The following is a 20,219-nucleotide window of genomic DNA, read 5'->3' as shown; positions in this document are numbered from 1 at the left end:
GTTCATAATATCTTCAAGATGGAAAAATCGCCTTACATTTTAGCAATTTGTAATTTTTTTTTCTAAATTAGTTAAAAAAATGAAATTGATTAATCTATAACAATATTACGTGGTATAGATAATTTATAATAAACATAGTAGAAAATTATATATAAAAATTGAATTACAACAACGCATTCAAAAAACCAGTTAAAAAGAATAAGTATGAATTAAACAATTTCTAAATCAAGTTTAACGGTAATTAACTATTCACTGCCATCACAATCCGTTTACTTTACAAATAACTAACTCAAGCTGTTCTAAGGTCGGAAAAGTCCCGATAACTTCATTTTCTATGAATTTCGGCTCCACAATCTAATTTTTCAATTTGCATCAATTATTAAATCAAGGGTCAATTACTATCTGATCGCAACACTAATTACATATTCTGAATCTGATCGGAAAATAGCTGTCGGCCGCCGTTCACGGTGGGCGAGAAAAGTCAACTACACCCAAATTTAGCAAATCATACATCAGAAAGTTCGTCTCAGAGCAAGTATAACGAATGTGATGTTATTTTAGCATGGGCATTTATCGATTGACCGGAAATCGGCCGGCCACCTTTTGGGAATTTCCGATTCCGTCAATAATAATCATGATTGAAGCCATCAAATTGAAGAGGCAGGCGAGAGGAGTTGATTCGTCAATAATATTTTGTTTCATAGTAACAATAAGAATAATATATTATTGCAACCTCAATAAAACCCTAGTTTATAATTTGCTACAGGATTATAAATTAGAGAGTACAAGCAGTCTAATTAATCATTAGCAAAGAAAAGGTAAGAAAAGGGGTTGATGGAGTTTATATTTTCAATTTTCCTGCACCGCATATGTATTAGTCTTAACCTTATTACCTGATAATTTTATAAACTCAACTGCAGCAATAAGAGCATTGACAGAAGCCAGAGGACTGAAGCTCGTCTCAGCCAGCTTTAGTTCTCCACCAGCTAAATCCGATACCCCGCGAAACACAACACAAGGCACTCCATTTGACAGAGAAGCATTAAAATCCATTGAAAATTATAATGATTATGATTAATTTTACAATTTTAATTATGTATTTGTGAACTTTTCTACTTGGTTAATTTAATAAAAGAAGATCTTACTAACCATGACGATAGCTGCACTCTCTTCATCTACTGTTGAGACACTGAATTGTTTGAAAAGAAAATCTCTGTACCCTGCATTGTCAACGAATATATCAGCAGTGCAGCCTCTTAATCCAAACACTACTTTTGGTGCTTCTGCCAAACAATAGGTGTCGTTTACACATCGTTCTAAATTTATTTCCTGCAGAATTGGATGTAATAATTAATAAATAAACACATATATACTGCGAAATGTCAAAAATATTCTTACGAGAATATTTTAGGTTTAGGTTTGAAGATCGAGTTTCGGTTTCTAGTACAATGTGTTGAATCAGGAAAATGGCAAACCTGAAGTTGAGAAGCAATGTTAAACCATTTTGAGTTTATTGGAAGCCAAAACATCTCCTCCATTGATTTTCCAATCGAAAAAACCTGTGTTGGTGTGAATTCTATCTTTGCTAATAAATTTTCTCCTTTTCCTGGAAAATCAAAGTCTCCAAATTTTAGTTCTGGCAATTTCCCTGTCCCTGACTTGAACTCCTGCACTTCCCAAGTGGATTAAAGGCAAGTAGAAGAAAATTGAAAATTAAAGAAAATGAAGATCGAAAAGTTTTACCTTCCATTTCCAAGAACTCGTAAAGGCAACGTAGTTGGAACACTCACATCAGCAATAGGTAATGAAGCATTAACACTTTCTGCTGTTCCGTAATGAACTATTCCTTCAATTTCAAATGTACCAGCAAGTATTTGTACTGTTATGCCTGCATTTAACTAAATTTACCCTAACAATTGTAAGAGATTGGAGAAAATTGACAGAAAATGTAAAGAAATCAACAGATTATATATTTGGTGGAAGGTTTAGATTTGATCCAGTTTACATTGCTTTAGTTAAACTTTATTAACCATGCATATTAATTAGGAATTTAGAATTTAGAAAGAATGATAAAAAGGCAATTAAGGTAATTTTAAACTGTATATATAAAAAAAAAGTAAAGAGAGTGACGAATGGAATCTTGCAATTTGCTTCCCAGTCATCACATAAATTATATCAATGCCACCAATCTTCCCATTGTCGAATCTTCTTCCTAATCAGAAACCATATTGTATATTCAACCACACAACCTATACATACCATCTTGATTCACAATCAAGCGCAATAGAATTGATAGTATTTGTGTTGTTGATTAAAAATTGATTCACATCTTGTGTTATTTTGTTAGTGTTAGGGATGAAGAAACCAGAGCGAAGAAGTGCCCTTTCATCAGTAGGGTAAGCCATAACTAACCCAATATATGGTCCTCCAATTTCATTCACTTTATCCACTACTCCGCGCATAGGATGCTTCAACCTCAGCTCTACACTGCATTCTGCCATAAGCAGTAGATGTTAAGAATTAATCTCAAATAATTCCACAATAACCTAGATCATGCACACCACTAGATTCAACAAAATAGATTGAATAAGAAAAGGTTGTGTACCTGACATCGTTGTTCGTCGATCTTGATGTGTAGAATTAGGTTTGCAGCCTTCCAGAGAATTGAAGAATCGATTTTGCGGAAGCAGTACGAAAGGAACGTAAAACTGAATCGTATTCAACTCCTCTGGGGACCACGACCTTTATATACCTGTAGGGTTAGTACAATTCCTATTTCGGTCCTTTAACGAAATAGGAATTATATAATGGTCTCTACACTTAATATCTATAATTAGTTGATACCTCAATAGTCAATTATTCACAATCAAGACCACATTTGAAATTGACTTTACAATTGGACTGCTGTACATATTTAATTTTACATATTAAGCCCACAATAGAAAATTAAATCCAACAATCTCCCACTTGGGCGAACATATGTTAAATAAAATACATACACCAAAATGAGCTCAACAAACGCAGTCATACAAGGTATCCAAAAACAATCTCGTCCATTAGTTATATTGATAAAGAGCTGAAGAAACATTCGCCATAGATCTCATGACTAAGTTCATCATCAACTACATTACCAATACCCCTAAATGACATAGATTCATTATAGAAGTGTAGCATGAAAACTACATGTAATGTGATCATCATGTCTGTTTCCAACTGGTCACCAACAAAAGTGAGATCAAGCAAAACAATAATAATAATACAGAGTGTAACCATCAACCAAAATGAGTACTCAACAAAATTTCATAATAAAACATATCCAAAATAAAATAGAGCATTCAAAAACATAATGTATGCATAAAGAGCAAACTCCCACTAAAACTAGACAGTCTCAAACAAAACGATACCCATATGAGCGGTGTGCTCATGGAAAACTTTCGGTATCACTGCCTTTGTAAGCGGATCCGCAATCTTGGAGTTTGTTCCAATATGCTCTAAGGATATCTGTCCACTCTGTACCCTCTCCTTCACAGCCAAGAACTTAATCTCAATGTATTTTGATCGAGAAGAGCTCCTGTTGTTGTTGGAGAATAAAACGGCTGACCTGCTGTCACAATACAACTTCAGTGGTCTTTCTATTCCACCTACTACACGCAGCCCAGTGACAAGGTTTCTCAGCCAAATAGCTTGATTGGATGCCTCATAAGATGCTACAAATTCAGCTTCCATGGTGGAGGTTGCCAGTAGAGTTTGTTTCACACTCTTCCAAGAAATGGCACCGCCAGCCAATAGAAAAACATAGCCAGATGTGGATTTTCTACTGTCTTGGCATCCAGCGAAATCAGAATCAGTATACCCAATGATCTCAAGCTGATCTGATCTCCTATATGTGAGCATATGTCCCTTAGTCCTCTGAAGATATCTCATGACTCTTTTGGCTGCTTTCCAATGATCCATTCCTGGATTGCTGAGATATCTACCTAACATGCCAACTATAAAAGAAATGTCTGGACGAGTACAAACTTGAACATACATAAGACTTCCTACAGCTGACGCATAAGGAACCTTTTGCATTTCCTGAATTTCAAGTTCACTCTTTGGACATTGTTGATTACTAAATTTATCACCTTTTGCAATAGGGGTATCCAATGGTCTAGAATTCTGCATACTAAATATCTTGAGCACTTTATCAACATAGCTCTTTTGTGATAATCCAAGAATACCTCGAGAACGGTCTCGATGTATCTAAATCCCTAAAACAAAAGAAGCTTCACCTAAATCTTTCATCTCAAAATGCTTTGAAAGAAAAACTTTGGTTTCATGTAGCAAGACTTTACAATTAGTAGCAAGAAGTATGTCATCCACATATAAGACCAAAAAGATAAACCTACTCCCACTGAACTTATGGTACATACAATTTTCAACAGCATTTGCCTCAAAACCAAACGAGACAATTACTTGGTTGAATTTAAAGTACCATTGACGAGAAGCTTGCTTGAGTCCATAAATGGATTTCTTTAATTTGCATACCAGATGTTTTGGATCTCCAATTATAAAACTTTCTGGTTGCACCATATATATTGTTTCATCAATGTCGCCATTGAGAAACGCAGTCTTAACATCCATTTGATGAAGCTCAAGATCAAGATTTGCAACTAAGGCCATGATTGTCCTAAAAGAATCCTTCGAAGAAATTGGAGAGAAGGTTTCTTTATAGTCAATCCCTTCCTTTTGAGTAAAGCCTTTTGCTACAAGACGTGCTTTATATCTCTCCACATTACCTTGAGAATCCCTTTTGGTTTTAAATATCCATTTGCAACCAATGGGTTTCTTTCCTTCAGGTAATTGAACAAGATCCCAAACTTGATTGTCTTGCATAGACTTATACTCTTCGTTCATTGCCTCAATCCACTTATGAGAGTCAGAACTCTGCATGGCATGATAGAAACTAACTGGATCATCATCTATCATGTCTATAGTATCCTCATGTTCCTGAAGAAACACTATATAATCATCAGGAATAGCACTTCTTCTCTCCCTAGTGGATCTCCTCAAAGGCATTTGAACAGGCTCTAATTCTTGAGGTTGTTGAATTTGTTCTTGAGGAAGAATAGCATTGTCTTGAATTGGATCTTGAATAGCGATAGGAGCAACTGGAGTCTGTACGCTATCAGAAACAACAAAAGGAATGAGAACCGAATCATCTTGACTTGGTTCCTCTTCAAAAACAATGTTTCTTTCTTTATTTCTCCCTCCAAAATCAACATCCTCAAAAAATGTTGCAATTCTCGTTTCAAAAAAGGTTCTAGAAGTAGGATTATAAAATTTGTAACCCCTAGACCGCTCAGAATATCCAACAAAGTAGATGCTGATAGTTTTGGAGTCCAGTTTTGTTTCATTCGGCTTGTAAGGCCTTGCTTCAGCTGGACATCCCCAAACATGAAGATGCTTTAGACTAGGCTTACGTCCAGTCCAAAGTTCATAAGGTGTTTTAGCAACTGCTTTAGATGGAATCCTATTGAGAAGATAAGCCGTTGTCTTTAACGCTTCACTCCACAGAGACTCTGGTAAAGTAGAATGACTAATCATACTCCTTACCATATCCATAAGAGTCCTATTACGTCTCTCAGATACACCATTCATGCTGGGAGTACCAGGCATTGTATATTGAGGGACAATTCCACATTCCTGTAGGAAAAGCGCAAAAGGTCCTGGACGTTGTTCGCCTGAACCGTCATATTTACCATAATATTCACCACCACGGTCAGATCGAACAGATTTAATCTTCTTTCCTAGTTGATTTTCAACTTCGGCTTTATAAGATTTAAACACGTCCAAAGACTCAGATTTTTCATGAATGAGATATAAGTAACCATAACGAGAATAGTTATCAATGAATGATATAAAATATCTTTGGCCATTTCTAGCTGCAATATGGAATGGACCGCAAATATCTGTATGAGTCAGTTCTAAAACATTGGATGACCGAATGGCACCTAGTCTCTTTTGTTTAGTCTGTTTTCCTTTAATACACTCAATACAAGAATCCAAACCTGTGTAATCAAGTGTATCTAAGATACCATCAGAAACAAGACGCTCAATTCTCGATTTGGATAAATGACCCAAACGTCTATGCCAAAGTACAGCTGAGTTATCAATATTCAACTTTCTTTTGGTACCTCTTGTAGTAACATGCAGGGATTCATGATAACTAGTATCAATGTCTAACATATATAGATTATCACATTCATTCAAGCAACCAGTACCCAAAACTTTTGAACTCATAGATAAAGTGAATACACTGTCTCCAAAAGAACAATGAAAACCAGATTTGTCCAAAAAGGAAACAGAAATCAAATTCCTTCTAAAAGAGGGAATAACAAAAGTATCTATAAGATCCAAAAAATAACCAGTACTTAAACATAATCTAAAATGTCCAATTGCCTCTACTTCAACCGGATCGCCATTTCCTACATAGACGTATCTTTCACCGTCAGTTGGCTTTCTGTAGTTGAGGCAGCCCCCTCTTTGCAAGCCAAATAGCAAATTTAGAACAGTCCTTTCTCAAGTGATCCGTCTTTCCACAAAAGAAGCATTTTGGCACATAAGGCTTCTTTTGTACTGGATCTACAGCAGTAGCAGCAGCAGGTTTCTCAATAGCCTTTTCAACAGTCTTTGCAAAAGGCCTCTCTCTTTTCTTGTTCTTGCCCTTCCCAACTGAAGAAACAAAATGAGCACTCTCTCTTTTGTTAGAATTCATCTTTTCCTCCTCATCAACACAATGAGAAATGAGCTCGTTAAGAGTCCATTTATTCGGCTGACAATTATAGGAAGTCCTAATTTGTCCATACTGAGAAGGAAGAGAATTCATAACCATATGGACTAAAAGGTCATCTGGTAAAGCCATACCCAGCGCCTTCAGTCTCTTTGCAATCTGAGACATGCTAAGAATATGCTCCCGAACACCACCATTGCCAGCAAACTTCATGGAGGTTAATTTTCCTAAAAGTGTTCCCACTTCGGCTTTGTCATTCTTGACATAAGCCCTCTCCAGCTCGGCAAGATAGTTTTGAGCATTGTCCTTTTCAGCTGAGACAGAGTCTCGAACATGTTCTGGGACTCCTTTCTGCATGATCATCAGACCTAAGCGATTAGAACGCTCCCACTTCTCATACTGAACCCTTTAAACATCAGTGCTCGTATCAGTAAGAGGAGCAGGTTCGTCCATCCTGAATGCAAGATCCAAATCCATACAGCCCAGAAAGATCATAATGTCTGATTTCCAAGACTCAAAATTTGATCCCTCAAGTTTAGGGACACAATCAGGATTAAATGACATGTTAGCTGACATCAGAGAAAATAAACAAATAGATAAGTATAAGCTCACAATCCACAAATGAAACAATTCACATAAGTAGAGATCAAAAAATGGAAATAAGATACAGACACAACATTAATATTCTCATCTTTGGATGTAAAACATTAACTTGTAATTAGTATCTCAATGCAGCAATCAAATATTGATAACATAGTCCTGACAAATAATAAATCTTCCTTTAGGCCGATATATCATTGTCATGGAAAATAATCAAACAATTATCACATATTTATTGCCAAACATGTATTCAAAACTCAGCCAGATAGCAACCTTCCTTTGGGCCGATTAACTATCCGCAACGAATTCTAATACACCTGTCTAATATTCTAAAATAAATCAATTCAAGCAATAGAGGTCACTTTGGTGACTTATTGATCAAATCAATTTATTTTAACAAATATCAAACACAATAGGGACTTAATCACTCCAAAATTTAATCTCAAGTCGACAAATTAATTCATTTAATTGTAATTAAAACAAAACAATTGCAATTAAATGAATTGATTGTCTAAATATTTAATAATCTAAAATTATTTAGCCCAAAAAAAATTATAATCTAGTCTTTAAGTCACTAAATTTGAGACTAAATTATAAAATAGGACTAAATATATTTGAATAAATAAAGTTCAGGGTCTAATCGAAAGAAAACAGAAAATTAAAGCCTAATCTGGAGTTACAGAAAATTTAGGGCCTAATCTGAAATTACAGAAAATTTAGGGCCTAATCTGAAATTACAGAAAATTACGGCCCTAATCTGAAGTTACAGAAAATTTAGGGGCTAATCTGAAGTTACAGAAAATTAGGGTCCTAATCTGAAGTTACAGAAATTTAGGGACCTAATACGAAATTTTCCAGGGACCAAACCGTAATTTTTCATCCCTAACCCTAAAACCAACAAGAGACGGAAACTCCTTTCCGCCGACTCTCTTCAAAGAAACCTATACTGTTTTGTTTTGTTTTTTTTTTTTTTTTTTTTTTTTTTTTTTTTTTTAAACAAGATCCGGCCACCAAAAAAACAACAAAATACCAAACGAACAATTAATCGTCAATGGCGTTAGTTCAAAACCTCTTACCTGTTCTTGGAGAATCCGAAGAACAGTGAGAACAAAATTTTTTTTTTTTTTTTTATTAAACAAAACCCTCAATTCGTAAATAGTAGGGTAAACAAATAAAAACATACGAAAATCAATCTAAAATCTAGCAATTATGCACAAGGCTCTGATACCACTTGTTAAGAATTAATCTCAAATAATTCCACAATAACCTAGATCATGCACACCACTAGATTCAACAAAATAGATTGAATAAGAAAAGGTTGCGTACCTGACATCGTTGTTCGTCGATCTTGATGTGTAGAATTAGGTTTGCAGCCTTCCAGAGAATTGAAGAATCGATTTTGCGGAAGCAGTACGAAAGGAACGTAAAACTGAATCGTATTCAACTCCTCTGGGGACCACGACCTTTATATACCTGTAGGGTTAGTACAATTCCTATTTCGGTCCTTTAACGAAATAGGAATTATATAATGGTCTCTACACTTAATATCTATAATTAGTTGATACCTCAATAGTCAATTATTCACAATCAAGACCACATTTGAAATTGACTTTACAATTGGACTGCTGTACATATTTAATTTTACATATTAAGCCCACAATAGAAAATTAAATCCAACAGTAGAACGATCACCAGTGCTTTCAAATCAACGGCCCATATTTGCCTTTGCCGTTTCATCAAAGCCGTCCAACACCGTTGAATCATGCTTATGTAACGATGGCGACGAGAATATTGGTTATTAAGGATTGATCTCCCAAAATGTAGGAGAAAGATAAAAGAGAAGAAGTGTATGGGGCAGATGATGAATGAAAGAAGAGCAGACAGACAGAGTAGTTGCTTGTTAGAGCAAGTGGTTGATCTGTCTAAGCATTTGCTTGTTGTAGTAGTAAATGGTCATGTGCTATGGAGTGCAAGCAGGACACTTGAAATTATAATATTCATTACTCAATTATTTAATATGTATGTATAAAGAGTATATAGTTTTAGATTTAATACCAAATTCTCCAAGCATGAGCATTAGAGCAAGAAAACGAAACTCACGAAGGAGTTCAATTTTATCGTTTGACCTTTCTCTAGATAAAATGAAACTGGCCATTACATGTAGGAAAACTTGTTTTGAATTCTAGAGGGCCAAAAAACAAAAGAAAAAAAGAACTGTGTCCATCCTTCCCTTGTAACTAAAAATCAGTCTACATAGTTCACTATGTTTAAAAATAAGGGGGGAAAAATTTTCAGTTAGTGCACAACTCATAACCATTCACCAAGAATCATTACAGAATCTTCCTCATCATCAGAAATTTAATAGTTGCAAATTTGAGAGACCAATGATCAAGAATTACTGGCTAAGGCTTGCATAGCCAATTTCATGAATGTGGAACTTGAGCTGCCCATAAAATCTTCGGAAAACTGTACCACTTGGGTTGTTCTTGTAGGTCATTCACTCCAATGCAGAAGTCTCTATAAAAGCTTCAGTCCGCCCGTCACATCATCGACCACTTCTACCGGTCCTGCACATATGTAGGAGCGTTGGGGGAACATTCAGTAAACTCTTTAAAATGTAAATCTGTAAACCTGATAATTTTAGTTTGTATTTAATTTTTCCATTTTTTGCAGATAACAAGAATTCAGAGCACTGAACCAAACACCCTGAATTCCAAGTCCGATGCAGTCACTTCGGAAGCAAGGTTACATTTTGTTATTTGAGCGACAATTCCAGTTTAGAATTTTCATGAAACTGAGGGCTTTCTACAATCAGCTCGGTTAGATCAGAGGGCATAACCCATTGGGATTGGGAATCTTACCCAGAATAGCCATCACTGTTCTTGAATCTGAAACAAAAACATAAATTTTAGCACCAAGTTAATTGAAGAAAAACATAAAACTCCCAAAGCTATATTGCATGGATAATTTTGTAGATGAGCATACGAAATGTGTATCTGGAAAATGACCAGTCCACAGCCCAAAAAAGAAACCGAACGGAGGGAAAGCCTGTGCTTTAAGAAAGCATGCTTATCCCACTCATTCTTGTGTTCCGATGTGTAATAGAGCTCAGCCACCACTTTACAAAATTAGTTGTTTGAAGTTCACAATCCTATTTCTTCTTTTTGGCCACTGAATTCATTCTTCCAAATTCCAATATTATTAAAAATACAGAAGCATATGGTAGTAACCACAAAAAAAAAAAAAATATATATATATATATATATATATATATATATAGAAGCAGCTAATCTTATATTATCATCCAAATTAATTACAAATGATAACCATGCTCCAGCCTAGATAACTTTTTAACAGCTAATATAACCAAGATTTTAGCATATGACCACAACGATTATAATTAATTCTTGCCTATTTAAGGTTTGGGAGACTTCACTAGCTAGTTCCTAATTTCTTAGCAAAAATCTCATAAGCTTCACAGTATGCTTCTTTAAACCATTTCCAGCAGTTCCTTGTAGATTCTTCCTTTTGAAGACCCCACTTTCAACTTTTACTTCTCACACTCCACAAAATAGCTTTTTTTTTTTTTTTTTAGTTTTCTTCTTTCCCCCTTCATATATATATATATATATATATATATATATATATATCTTACCAAACTCATTCTCAAGCTATGTTTCATAAAAAAAATAGATATAAAAATTACTCCAACAAAGTCCAAGTCCTAAATAGACACCCATTCAGAAGAGGAGGAGAAAAGGAAAAGCAGAGGTGGGCTGTTTGACCAAAACTGAGTAATTAAGGAAATCAGCTTTGCAACTCACTTGGCGCAATCTGCGTTCTCCCAGCATCTATGGTAATATGGGTTGGCAATTTAAGTGATTTTGCTCTCTCCTGCCAAAGTTGGATAATACATGTTGGGTAAACAAAGCAGATAAATGTAAGTAACAAAGTAGAAACGTCAAACTGGAAAATAATTTGAAGGACATCTCTGTCAATGAAGTTTCAAAACTAATACGAATTTGACCAATATTTTGCAAATATTAATATCAATAAACTTATTGATGTTAAAAAGGACTACTCAAGAACAATCCTCATGATGAGCATATATACTGGACAACAGTGCCAATACTTTAAAAGGTTTGAAAGCAAGAGACAAAAAAATGTACGAACTCAGTGAAATAGACAGAGGAATTGAATAATTACATGGACCGCAATAAACGAGGAGAATAACAAAGTACCAAACATATCAATGTCTGTTTAATTGCTATCACCCCAACTCCCCCGCCCCCTTCCCCCAACCACAAACGCCACGAGTAAAAACTAAATGAATAAATAAAAAAGACAAAGAACAAGATTAACAAGAGCGGATAATTTAGTAACACTAAAAAGAGAGTGCAGTATATGATATATAAAGTATAAATACCAAGGATGTATAAAGGGTTTTAGATTATGTTACTATTAGCTACCATGACATTATCACAAGAATTCTATGAAATACTGACTTGCAAAACAAGCATATCCTCCTCGCTTTCAATTTTCACAACCACCTTCGGTTGTGCACACATCTCCCACCTGAATATTCACAAAAGCTTTAAAACTGGAATAAGAAACAAAAGAAATATGCAGGGTTTGCACTAGAATTAGGGTGAGGAAGTACCTGTTCAAAGCTTTTGGCGCTCGATGGAGTAGCTTCTTATATAGTCCTAAAGTTGCATGACTGGCCAATAAAGATAAAGTTTTGATCATGAATTCAAATAAGATACAGTTCAATAACAGAAGGAAAGAAAAGCAACATAATAATCAACCAGGCACCATAAGTGTCTCCTTGAATAGTACTAACTTCTGAAGGAAGAAAGGTTGAGAACATCATCACATAATGTTGGGCCAAATAGGATCTCTCTTATAGTGTCAGAAAATAAGAAGATCCAACAGTCATAGAAACGTAAACATTCGGAAAAGCCTGGATTAATAGACAACAGGAACATGGAAAAGGATAACATTTCTGTTAAAAAAAAAAAAATTCAGATTAGCACCTCCAACTGCAAGCCAAAAATCACCTCCAACTCCAATCCAAATATCAGCACTCTTTCAGCAGATGAATAAATTAGGAGAGGGATTTAACATTAACCAGTAATCTCAGAACTCACTCAACTGGACTTCTTAGACTGAAATTCATGGTACTTCAATTAACATCCAACAGAGTGGTAAAAGATATGATCCCAGGACAGTGCAGACTAGCAACCCCTTTCTGCTTCAGCTAGACAGCTCATAACTACCATATATGGCACATGGCTCAATGCTACTCTCCATAAGTTCAATGCAACATAAACATTCCAGTAGTGCTTGCTCTCAGACAATATACGCAGTTTCCCAAACAATAAGTTAGTTCTTACAACTTATTGTGGCAGTTAGAGATCTCCATCTCTTCCGATTTACATGTGGAAGACATTTGGCCTCAGAAAAGAAGCATATAGTCACTAAGAAAGAAAATCAATCTCAAAGTATTTATTATCAACCAGATAATCTTTCAGTCAAGCACCTAACAAAAAATAAGCTATTCTAATGGTCCCAATACCCCCAACAAATGGCAGTGCCAAAACCAGAACTAAAACTAATCTGCAGTGATAGGCAGTTCTCACTTGTCAGTAATTTAAAAGACTGTTAAATATGTTCAAACAAACAAGGGGGGAAAAAGTCCACTGTTGAGAATTGTTAACCTAAAAACATGTTCATGAACTAGATATTGTTTTAAAGGGATACCTGCATTGGGCCGCGATTTTCCCTTTTCCCATCTTAAGATCATTTCTAACAACCAATACCTGTAAAAAATAGACGAAAAAATAAACATAGATAAGAAACAGAATATATATACTTCTCATAAATTCAAAAGGATATTTACCATTTTGAAATCATCGAGAATATCAGCGAGCTTCTCAATTTCAAGGGGTTCTTTAGACTTTTTTTTCTCATTTCCTTTACCAAAGTTAGCATCCTTAACAACTTTAGCTCTAAGAAAGATAAAAGCAGGACGGCGAGAGCCGATGCAGTAACCCAAAGCAAGGCAGCCAGCCCCAACCAAAATGGCGCTAAGCCACCCCAAATCCATCAAATTCAATTCAAAACCAGACAAGAATCAGTGATTTCTTCCAATAAAAACTCTGCCTAAAACACTCAGATCGTCAACCCTGAAAGATTTCAAACCTCAGCAGAAAAAAGAATTTGAAGAAAGGAACGTAATTAATAGTAGAATGGAATCACTAAATCAGTAGCACATAAATTGAAATGGGTTCGTCCTCTTCGACTACTCGATAAGCACTCAAACAACTAACCTAGATACTATGCAACAGCTAACAACTGGTATGGATTTGTTTCTAAACCGAGTTGCCACGAACCGCTCACAATCACATCAAGAAAATTAAATTGGACCAATCAAATCAAACCGGCCAGACTTTAACCATATTGTGTTCGATTCACTGGTTCAATTTTTATATTGCATTGTCTTTGAATGTGTGGCACAATTATTAAACTTACCGTATTCGTACTAATCCTAATCGCGTTGCACGTTAGACGGATTCATGTTGAATCCGACGCACCAATCCATTTTCAGAGTGGGCAAATGGTCTATTAGGTTCTAATCAAACCAAACTAAGATCCAAAAATAAAACCAAATTCTTAGACAACAACTTGAACCGTAAGTATTTGAATCAAACCAATCAGTTCGGTAATTTTGGTCTACTTGTTGCCATATCGATTTGATTTTAATTTCAAATAATAAATTTCTACGACACTGATTCGAACCAAATAACATATTGAGTTCAAATCAAATAAACCAATAAATCAAATTTCCGTTGAATAGTTGATCAAGCTGAACTAAAATCAAATTTGATTCGGTCAATAGTTTTTCACACCCATGCCCATTTTTGACACCCCCACTTTTTTTTTTTTTTGACATGGATCATGGATGGAAACATCAAACATACCGGCCCAAACAAACTATATCGTTCTAATGAAATAAATGAAAATATTTGAGCAATCAAATGCCGGCCCAACACGATATATATAAAAATAATTCAGAATTTAGTTTTTTATACTAATATTATTTCAAAACTATGGAACAACATAAAAATAAAACTGCTTCTTAATTTGGCTATGTTCATGATTATAATTACATGCTTATTTTTCATTGCCTGATCTATCATTGCTTGCCCGTGCAGCAAGCTAAATGGAATCCAACGGTCAATGAGGGAAAAGGACCCATCACCTGTTGACTTTGACTTTTGACAACGCCACTACAACGGTACAGGTACTCCCTGAGGAAAGTATACGCTGCGAATACGTCCTATTGTTTTCATTCTAACCCGTGCAATCACAGTCTGCCATCATCGTCAATGAGCCAATCAACAAAACAGGAAAAAAAAAATGCAATTATTTGTTTTTCCAGATATATTACATTATAAATATTATTCAGATGTGGGATTAAGGGTATCTGCTTTAGCTATTCAAACAAAGTTTCATTACGCGAAATCAATAGTCCAGTGGTCATGTGGTTATTTAATAATGATTGGATTTTATCACAAATCTAAACCTAATTTTACAGTTTAATCTGTTTTTTTAATTTTTTTCTAAATACAAAATATAAATTTCAATTAAAAAATTTAATACTAATTTAATACTTTTTATTTTAATTCCGGATTAAATTAATTCGCCAAATAAAATATAAATTGTTAAAGGAAAAAAAAAAGCCAGTAACAAAAATTTAGTATCTTGGAATGGTAGATAAAAAGATAATGGAGACTCTTTTCATAAACAAGGTCGTTTAGGGATTAAACGTGTCACTCGAGACTCGAGAGCTGAGGCAAAACGACTTTGATATACGTGTTACAATCTGAAAAGAGGACCCGCCTAGTTAGCTTGCGTGTATAAATATAGCAAGTTAAGGCACAATCATTTCGATGAGGCGCCTTACACAATACCTAAAAATATAAAATATCTAAACGCGAAATTAGAAATATAATATTCAATTTAAAAATTCGAATAACAATTCCTTTAGCGAACATATATGAGAGAGAAGAGACTGAAACTCCAAGATCAAGACTTTACCGAGTCGACCAAACAACAACAACAAAAGCAACAAGAACAAAATCTCTATCGTCTATTCAAAGGTAATTTATCTCCTTTAATTCTTTGTTTTGTTTGATCGAAAGAAAAAAATTGATCTTTTGCCTCGATCTGATTATACAATTCTGTCTTGCTACTTGCAAATTTTTAAATATTTTTTTTGTTTTTTTTTTTTTTTTGAATTTTTTGAGTAATAGAACTGTAATTTGTAATGCTTACAGCTTTTTTTTCTTAGTTTCCTTTTCAAGTTTTGGTTTTAGTTTTTTTATTTGTAATTTGTTATGGGTTGTTGAAGAGACAGTTAATTTTTTTTATGAATTGTATATTCTAGGGTTTGAAGAATTCAAATCAGATTTTTTACCTTTTTTTATCTTGTAATTACTGATTTTATTTGCTCCTGTTTGATTACTGCATTTTCAGGTCAATAATTGATAGATTTTGTAAAGATGAGCGACAATTTGATGGACAAAGTAAGCGCTTTTGGTGAGCGCCTCAAGATTGGAGGTGCTGAGGTAGGTCGAAAGATGACTGCAGGTATGAGCTCAATGAGTTTCAAGATGAAGGAGTTGTTTCAAGGTCCGAACCAGGCCGATAAACTTGTTGAAGAAGCCACAGCAGAGACTCTTGAAGAGCCTGATTGGGCTTTAAATCTAGATATTTGTGATATGATTAATCATGAAAAAGTTAGTAGCGTTGAATTAATTCGTGGCATAAAGAAGCGGATAATGTTGAAGGATGCTAGGATTCAGTACTTGGCCTTGGTGTTGCTGGAGACTTGTGTTAAGAACTGTGAGAAGGCTTTCTCGGAGGTTGCAGCTGAGAGAGTCCTCGATGAAATGGTGAAGCTGATTGATGATCCTCAAACTGTTGTTAATAATAGGAATAAGGCTCTGACGCTGATTGAAGCATGGGGGGAATCAACTAGTGAGCTGCGCTATTTGCCTGTATATGAAGAAACATACAAGGTACTCATTTTGCTTGCTTCTTAATGGTTTCATTCTTTTGCATTGCTGCCTCAAAAAACTGAGGAAAATAGTGGAGTTCTTTTTTCATGTTTCTTTGATTTTTTTTGTCTTTATTCAAATGAAAAATGATCAGGATAATAGTGCAAATAATAGTCTAAGTTTAGCTTGGTGATGGCCTTTAGTGTTCTTATGCATGAATGGGGGTAGCAGTTGAATTTGCTACTTGAACCCTACTTATATTATATGGGAAAGTCTAAGCATTTTTGCTGATACTAATTACTATATGAACACTAAAGATCTTGAACAAAAAGTATTAATACCATGCAATAAGAAATTCATTTAAGTCTGTTGAAAAAGAATTAAAATTTATCTGTTGAAAAGAAAAATATTTTAAATCTATCTTAGAAAAGGTGTCGGAAGGTACTATAGCTATCTTTGATTGTTGAACTGTTTACTTTGAACATGTGGGCATGGCATGAGGTTTGATTATCTTGCTCATCTCTGAATGAGTTGCACAAGGATGTTGTGTGTCCGTTTATGATATAATGCTGTTTTAGATCTTAGTTTCAAATTTGGCTATTTTTGGCTAACACCAAGTCATGGCTTCTCGAACTCTCCTCTCATTTATCCCCCTATTTTGGGCATTTTCCTTTGCTATTATAGAGTTTAAGATCAAGGGGTATCCGGTTCCCTGGTCGTGACAATGAGAGTTTGGCACCTATCTTTACCCCTCCTCGTACAGTTTCAGCACCGGAAGTGGATGCAAATCTTGCTCAGCAGATTCAGCATGATATGCCCGTGGTAAGCTTTACAGCTGAACAAACTAAGGAAGCATTTAATGTGGCAAGAAATAGCATTGAACTTCTCACAACGGTCTTATCCTCTTCACCCAAACAAGATGCTTTACAGGTACTTTTATGTTGCAAGTTGTTGTTTTCTTATTAATTTAATGTAGATATTCCGGCTTGAATTTGTTGTGAATATTTATTCTTGTTTCTCCTGGTCTTTTTTTCTTTAACTTGGTAAAGAAGATCTTGGATCAACTTGCCAAATCAATTCAATTATTTGCTTGTACTGCATTTAGGCCTGAGTTTTCTTTAGATGTTTAATTCATGCTTAAGTTTACTGACTATATGAGCAATATGTTAGTGCCAACTGCCTGATAAATTGGAAATGACAAGTTTTAGTCGATTCTTGATTTATTTGTGACCCAAACCTCTGCAAATCCAGGAATGAGGCCTTTACAGTTTTATAATCTATAGCCGCTCAACTTCATCAAAGACACTCTAGTGTCCTTTATAGCTTGATAACTTGGTCTAATAAGGCTTATTCTAGATGCTAGAAGTTTCTTTTTGTCCTTCAATCAGTTCAGTCTTCTCAACATATATTACCTTTAACACTGAATTAGTGTGCACTCATGTCCTTGCCATGAACTATTATCCAACTTTCTTTTCTAACGCACCTATTATTGTGTGTGTGTGTGTGTGTGTGTGCGCATATTATGAAGGGAAAAGGTGGCATAGATACCACTCCTTTGGCTATCTATATAGGTGCTTCCGAGTTGGGAGGGATTTGATATTTAATTGTTGGCATTGTTGGTATGTAACAATGATTGGGGTTTGGGCATTAGAAGAAAGCAGTGATTTGTCGTGAGACTACTTGATGTTATCTTGAGGAATTCCCTGGAGTTGATTTGATTAAAATATTTCACTGAAGAGAAAAGGGGTTGTTCAACTATTTTTTGCTTGTCTTCATGTAGCTTAGAAACTCTGGTATTTGTATTTGTCAGTTTTTTCATTTTATACATTTTCTGAAGTCTGACAGCTGGCTTGCGTATTTTGTTTGGGCTTGTGGGGAAACAGTTATAGGCTGCTAGTATTGCATGATATATTCATGATATATGTGCTTTTAGTCTCACAGAGTCTTTAGACTGTTTCATTTGGTGCCTTTTACAAGTTTGTAATCTTTTCTGTATCAGCTTTTACTTTGAAATTTGAATTAACATCAAGATTCGAGAGTGGAGGGTCAGTAGGAGTGGAAGGAAGGGAGAGAAACTGATGCTATTGTTTATCTGTTTCTGTCCCATCATATATATATATTTTTTTCCACGTGCTTTAATTCCTAATATGCTCCTCATTATGAATCATAATGCGTTTGATAAGCTCAATTCAGGGTATATGTTTTATTGCAATGCCAGTACTTTAAAAATCAATTTAGCCTGGCCCTGAGCAATAGCATTCTAATAGTGAAATGCCTGAATGGCCAAATATTGATGTTTTCTTTGAAATTATTGCATGGTATTGGGAAACTATAAGGCTAAACATACACATTCTTGTATTATATACCACACGTTTACTCTGTCTTTTCGCTTCTTGTTTGATAAGGAAACTTGCTTTGCCTATAATTTAGTTTTACGGGACATTTGCTTCTTTGAATTTAACTATGGTGAAGTGGAAATTGCATGTCCATTTTTGTTGGTGAAATAAATTTAGTATGTTGCTCCTTGGTAAAAGCAATAATTTTACCCTAGAGTTGATTAATTATATAAATATCAGGAAGCTTTTAAATTATCAAATATTTTTTTCTTGTTGGGAAATCATTTTAGTAGACAAATAATTATCTATTGTTGCGCCATTTCGATGACGGAATGCTTGCTCTCCTTTGGCAGGATGATTTGACAACTACACTCGTACAGCAGTGCCGTAGGTCTCAAACTACCGTTCAGAGAATCATTGAAACAGCAGGAGATAATGAAGCGTTGCTCTTTGAAGCCTTGAATGTGAATGACGAGATCCAGAAAGTTCTCTCCAAGTATGAAGAGCTGAAGAAGCCTTCCACTCTCTCTTCTGAGTCTGAACCTGCTATGATTCCTGTTGCTGTTGAACCTGATGATTCACCTGTACATGGAAAAGAAGATGCCTTGATTAGGAAGCCAGCAGGTTCACGGGGTGGAACACATGGAGGAAGCAACGATGACATGATGGATGATCTTGATGAGATGATATTCGGTAAGAAAAGTGGAGGCACATCTGAAGGTGCACACGAGCCAAAGACACAGCAATCTTCAAAAAATGATCTCATCTCCTTTTGAGATGCTCGGATTGGATAATTCCATATTTATAGGAAACTGAGGCCTTTGACATCAGGCCACCTAGGTGTTCAGATGAATTACATTTTTTTTAAATGGTTTAAACCTTCATAAACAGGACTGATGATTTTTTTTTTTTTTTTCCTGCATAACACTTGGATTGTTCTCTGGCGATTTCTGTGAGTAGCTTATGTTTCTTGTTGATACGATTGCTTGACATGATATATATATCTATGTTATGGAAACATTCAGTTGTTTGGATTTTATACACACTGCAATGGTACATGACATTGGATTTCTACTACTGCAGCTTCACTGCTCATCATTAGCAAATTTTGGATTTTGATGTTTCTTTATAAGCATAGATTGGGTCAAACTTGTTACTTTCTCATGTATATAAAAAAATTCAAAAAATATAATTTCACACAAAAAATTTGAATTTAGATAAGTAATTATCCCTCGAAATAATTATTAAATCTAACCATAACCATTACTTTTCTTAATATTAAAAATAATTTTTAAAAAAAATCTAACCATAACCATTACTTTTCTTAATATTAAAAATAATTTTTAAAAAAAGAAAAGATTGGTAATAACTTAAATTCTTTTCTTAATCTCATGCAAATATATTATTAATTCTTAATATTATTATTAATAAATTACATTTTAAAAA

At 34.8% G+C, this 20,219-nt stretch overlaps 4 protein-coding genes across 4 annotated transcripts; 1 reads left to right on the top strand and 3 right to left on the bottom strand.

Moving 5' to 3' along the window:
• Window positions 1–230: 230 nt before the first annotated feature.
• LOC105649115 (bark storage protein A) lies at window positions 231–2,389 on the bottom strand. Its single transcript, XM_089717950.1, is given in 5 exon segments — window positions 231–1,329; window positions 1,476–1,667; window positions 1,744–1,781; window positions 1,784–1,898; window positions 2,260–2,389. Coding segments are annotated over 5 exon segments (552 nt in total). The 5' UTR covers window positions 2,263–2,389; the 3' UTR covers window positions 231–1,125.
• Window positions 2,390–6,327: 3,938 nt separating this feature from the next.
• LOC149498552 (uncharacterized) lies at window positions 6,328–9,069 on the bottom strand. Its single transcript, XM_089717948.1, has 2 exons — window positions 8,699–9,069; window positions 6,328–7,341 (listed from the first exon to the last, which is right to left on the bottom strand). Exon 2 carries the CDS (start codon window positions 7,133–7,135, stop codon window positions 6,491–6,493), a length of 645 nt encoding a protein of 214 aa, XP_089574074.1. The 5' UTR covers window positions 7,136–7,341; window positions 8,699–9,069; the 3' UTR covers window positions 6,328–6,490.
• Window positions 9,070–9,572: 503 nt separating this feature from the next.
• LOC105648998 (Peptidyl-tRNA hydrolase II (PTH2) family protein) lies at window positions 9,573–13,729 on the bottom strand. The gene is made up of 7 exons (XM_012235510.4): window positions 13,275–13,729; window positions 13,136–13,194; window positions 12,033–12,092; window positions 11,878–11,947; window positions 11,197–11,266; window positions 10,234–10,260; window positions 9,573–9,939 (listed from the first exon to the last, which is right to left on the bottom strand). The coding sequence occupies exons 1-7, from the start codon at window positions 13,479–13,481 to the stop codon at window positions 9,890–9,892; spliced, it is 543 nt and encodes a 180-aa protein (XP_012090900.1). The 5' UTR covers window positions 13,482–13,729; the 3' UTR covers window positions 9,573–9,889.
• Window positions 13,730–15,344: 1,615 nt separating this feature from the next.
• On the top strand, window positions 15,345–19,850 carry LOC105648999 (Target of Myb protein 1). The gene is made up of 4 exons (XM_089718314.1): window positions 15,345–15,537; window positions 15,914–16,458; window positions 17,122–17,367; window positions 19,127–19,850. Exons 2-4 carry the CDS (start codon window positions 15,940–15,942, stop codon window positions 19,547–19,549), a joined length of 1,188 nt encoding a protein of 395 aa, XP_089574440.1. The 5' UTR covers window positions 15,345–15,537; window positions 15,914–15,939; the 3' UTR covers window positions 19,550–19,850.
• Window positions 19,851–20,219: the final 369 nt, after the last annotated feature.

The sequence above is a fragment of the Jatropha curcas genome, chromosome 2 (genome assembly GCF_041381405.1).
Source record: "Jatropha curcas cultivar XTBG-Jc1 chromosome 2, XTBG_Jcur_1.0, whole genome shotgun sequence".
Taxonomy (NCBI): Eukaryota; Viridiplantae; Streptophyta; class Magnoliopsida; order Malpighiales; family Euphorbiaceae; genus Jatropha; species Jatropha curcas.
The sequence above is the reverse complement of the archived record's forward strand: the minus strand, read 5'-3'. Positions and strand labels throughout refer to the sequence as shown.